The sequence below is a fragment of the Acyrthosiphon pisum genome, chromosome X, assembly GCF_005508785.2.
Source record: "Acyrthosiphon pisum isolate AL4f chromosome X, pea_aphid_22Mar2018_4r6ur, whole genome shotgun sequence".
NCBI lineage: Eukaryota > Metazoa > Arthropoda > Insecta > Hemiptera > Aphididae > Acyrthosiphon > Acyrthosiphon pisum.
Genome location: NC_042493.1, coordinates 96,611,932 through 96,615,896, shown reverse-complemented (window position 1 = coordinate 96,615,896; position 3,965 = coordinate 96,611,932). Strand labels below are relative to the sequence as shown.

The window sequence follows — 3,965 nt, the reverse complement described above, 5'->3', positions numbered from 1 at the left end:
CATATTCAGTGGCATACGCAGGATTATTAAATTGGGGGGGGGGGGGGGCTGAAAATAAATAATTACTCAGTTGTCACAAGATTATAAGTTTGAATAATAAAGTGCTTTCTTATTTCTTAATTAAATTAAGCATATAATAGAACAAGAAAAAATACATGAAAAAAGAACTAATAAAAAATTTAATAACAAAAATAATGAGCAATAAAATAAATTTTTATTTGGTCCAGTCTACTAATTGTAGTCGCTTCGGTGATGTTTTTGAAAATTGTTGTATAACTTCCAATTCGGTCAGATTTTCTTTTTTGTTTATATTTGCTAAAGCTAATCCATTAAGACGTTCCTCTGTCATGGTTGATCTTAAGTAGGATTTCAAACGTTTCAATGTTGAAAATGTTCTCTCTGGTGTAGCAGAAGTAATTGGCAATGTGGCAAACAGTCTTAACAGCACCTGGATGTTTGGTAATAGATTTGTACAGTGAGGTAGTGTATCAATAACTGATTGTGGTTTGTCATCCTTATTATACCACTGACATCTCCACATATGTAGTTCAGCTCTAAGACATGAACTGTCACTATATGTAAGATTTTTATCATAAATCATGGCTGCCTTTAAAATAGAGTCATCATCGTAAAAACTAAAATTTGATGGAATCAGTCCTTTCAGTGGCATAACATCAGATAGTCTGTCATTGAATCATGTATGCAAAGCTCGAATTATGTAATCAAGAAATGGCAAATACACTGAAATTTTAAAATATGTTTCTGGATCTGTTACATGTATGTTGACTCGATGAGTTTGTCGTCCACAAATTCGTGGCATACTCATTTCAACATCAACTTTTGCTGCACATTCTACGATATCTTTAAAAAATTTTTTAAAGCTTACATCTGCATTTTCTCGAAGTTCCTCTAATGCACATCGAATCACCATTATATCAGACAATGCCTTTGAAAAATCTTGCTGCTTACTTTGCAATGATATACTAAGTTGCAATGTATATGAAAAACCAGTAACAGTGACTTCAAGTGATACTAAAAAATCACTTTTCATAATAGAATTTAAGTATAATGTGGCTTTACACGAAGTTTCAGGATTAGTATCATTCTGTAGATCTTCAAGTGCATGAACTAAGTATAAGTATAAACTCTTAAATGTTATCAGTGCATCATGACGTTCCACCCACCAAGTTTCACACAGTTTCTTCAATTTCATTTTTTTACTTTGTTCAGAATTACTAGTTGTACCTGCTTCAATAATTGACTTTAGTTTATCAGCTCTTTTTGCAGATGCACTAAAAAAAGTAGCAACACAAGACACGATTCCCAACATATTTTTAATGGATGGAACATTACAAGCTTTAGACAGACAAAGATTTAATGAATGGCTGAAACAATGTGTGTAGAATGCAAGTGGTTGGTCATTTTGAATTAGAGCTTTAGCACCATTATTTTTCCCAGACATATTTGCACCACCATCATATCCCTGACCTCTGAGGTTATTTATACTTAAACCAATATCTTTAAGCTTATCTAAAATTGAATTTTTTAGTGCTAAACCTGTTGTTGAGTTCATTTCAACAAAACCTACAAAATCTTCTCTAATAATCCAGCAAGATGTATCTACGTATCTTATACACACAGTCATTTGTTCAATTGTACTTATATCTGTGGTTTCATCTACCAATATTGAAAAAAATTTACATTTTTTGATTCGTTCTACTATTTTTCCTACTATCACATCTCCAACCGCAACTATGATTTCATTCTGTATTCTAGAGCTGATCATTGTACAATTTTTTGCTGAAGTTTCAATGTGGCTCAGAAGTGCAGTATCATCAGATTCAACTCGAAACGAAAGAAGTGCACAAAAAACTCCTTGTTCGCCATTCAAACAACTACTTCTAATTTCGCTTGATGACAACAAACCAGATTCTCTATGCCCGCGTAATGGCAGATTATTTCTTGCACAAATTGTTTGGAATTATTTTTATAATTGGTACAATTCTCTTTCGATTGCTCTCAATTACTTGTTGTTTGCGTTTATCAAGAAGAATGTCAACAGCTTTACTACCTCCACTCTCATAATTTATTAAAAAGTCATTTGCTCTTTGTACTGACAGAAGATGGTATTCCCTTTTTTCATGGTTTTTGAATTCATTAATGGCATTTTTAAATTTCACCATGGGTTCAGTAACCAATTTTCCCAAACGCTGAAATATAGTATAATATGTTGTACATTTTAATATTTAATTTTCTAAATTACCATATTTATTTAATAAGGTTTTTTTATTATTTCAATGTTTTAAATTAATATTATTTAAATAACTATATAAAAAAAAATGGTAACTGATAAAGAGTTAAAACATTGTATAGTACTTATACTAATCATACGTTAATTTTATAATGTTTCAAATAAAAATAAATGTATATTATTGTCACGTTGAAAAAAAAAAAACCATAGTTATTAAGTAAAGTTTCATGCATTATTTACATGATTTGCTATACCACCACCAGAAAAAGCAAACAATATGTATTGTTTACAGTATGCGCCTTCTTTTTGATGACTATAAGCTAGCCAAGAAAATGTTGTTAAATAATTGTACTGAAACTTTCTTTTTTGCTTTCCTTCTATCTTCTCTGGAAATGCAAAATCAGGTGGAGGTACCCAAGCAAGCTTTAAGCATTTAGCAATTTCAGATTGTTTCAGTCTTTGGTTTGATAAAAAGCAAGCAATATCATTTGTATGACTTTGTGAAGACTAAAAGCAAATATCAAGAATAATTAAATAGTGATTCATGATATTGTAAGGAAATAAGAAATTCTATTGAGTATTAATTGTATTTATTTAAATAGTTTGGTAATTATAGTACCAATGTACTATTAAAAAAAAAACTAATAAGTAGTAATCCATTAATAATATTTATAGCAATAATGCAATAAGCCAATAATTATACGAATATTAATTAAATGTTATCATAATATAATACACCATACATAAGATTAATCTTACCTACCTATATGGCTATATGCCTGTATATATTAGGGTATTTGCATAAGTAGCATTGTTAATTTTCACTCTGTAACTAATTACAGGTTAAAAATAACCCATGTCATAATCAATGTATGTTTGACTTACTATTAAATGAAGAAGTCATGGGTAGTCATCATACGTTAAGTAAATAATAAATAATATTTAACAATTAACAATCAAATTATTAATTAATACATACCAAATTAATAGAGGTAGAATCAGTTGTAGATGTGTTGTGTAGCGCATGATAAGACATAGATTTAGAATCATTATTATCATCTTCAGCAGTAGACACAGTATTAATGCAATCCTATAATTTTTATAATAAAAGTTCATATTTGTAATTTGTTTGATTATTTAAATATATAAATTACATTACTTACAGTTTTTTTTTCTTCGAACTGAAAATCGAAAACAAACTCGTCCTTTTTTCTGACATAATGAAAAATTTAAAAATGAAATGGTATTGTCAAAACTATACAACTTACACTTAAAAACGATTGCAAAAAACGTTTACAAAATACCTCGACAGTTGACACTCAAGAGAAAAAAACAATTAAACAAAATTACACAACCAAAAATATTTCTATAAAGCTATTATATTATAATATAATATTATTACCTATATATAACTCGCTTCGGAATAACGATGCTTGGATAGATGGATAGTGTTGCTAACATCAGTTCAGTTGTTAACATACGTTATAGATTTATATGGCTATAGGTAGTATACTAGTATCTTTGATTTTGATCTATTCTTTAATCGTGACTATGGCAATGTATAATAGTGTTATCCATGACAAATATTATCTATGAACCTTAGGAGTTTAGGACTATAATGGTTTGCAATAAATAGGTAAACACACGATTTAAGAAACTATATTAAATCGAGGTAAATATAAAAACAATAAACAATAATACGAGCAATGGGGGG

General features: G+C 29.1%; 2 protein-coding genes across 2 annotated transcripts; both read right to left on the bottom strand.

Moving 5' to 3' along the window:
* Window positions 1-214: 214 nt before the first annotated feature.
* LOC100574811 (52 kDa repressor of the inhibitor of the protein kinase-like) lies at window positions 215-670 on the bottom strand. The gene has a single exon (XM_003241738.1). It carries the CDS (start codon window positions 668-670, stop codon window positions 215-217), a length of 456 nt encoding a protein of 151 aa, XP_003241786.1.
* Window positions 671-694: 24 nt separating this feature from the next.
* LOC103308073 (52 kDa repressor of the inhibitor of the protein kinase-like) lies at window positions 695-1,786 on the bottom strand. Its single transcript, XM_008180792.1, has one exon. The coding sequence runs from the start codon at window positions 1,784-1,786 to the stop codon at window positions 695-697; it is 1,092 nt and encodes a 363-aa protein (XP_008179014.1).
* Between the last annotated feature and the right edge of the window lie 2,179 nt (window positions 1,787-3,965).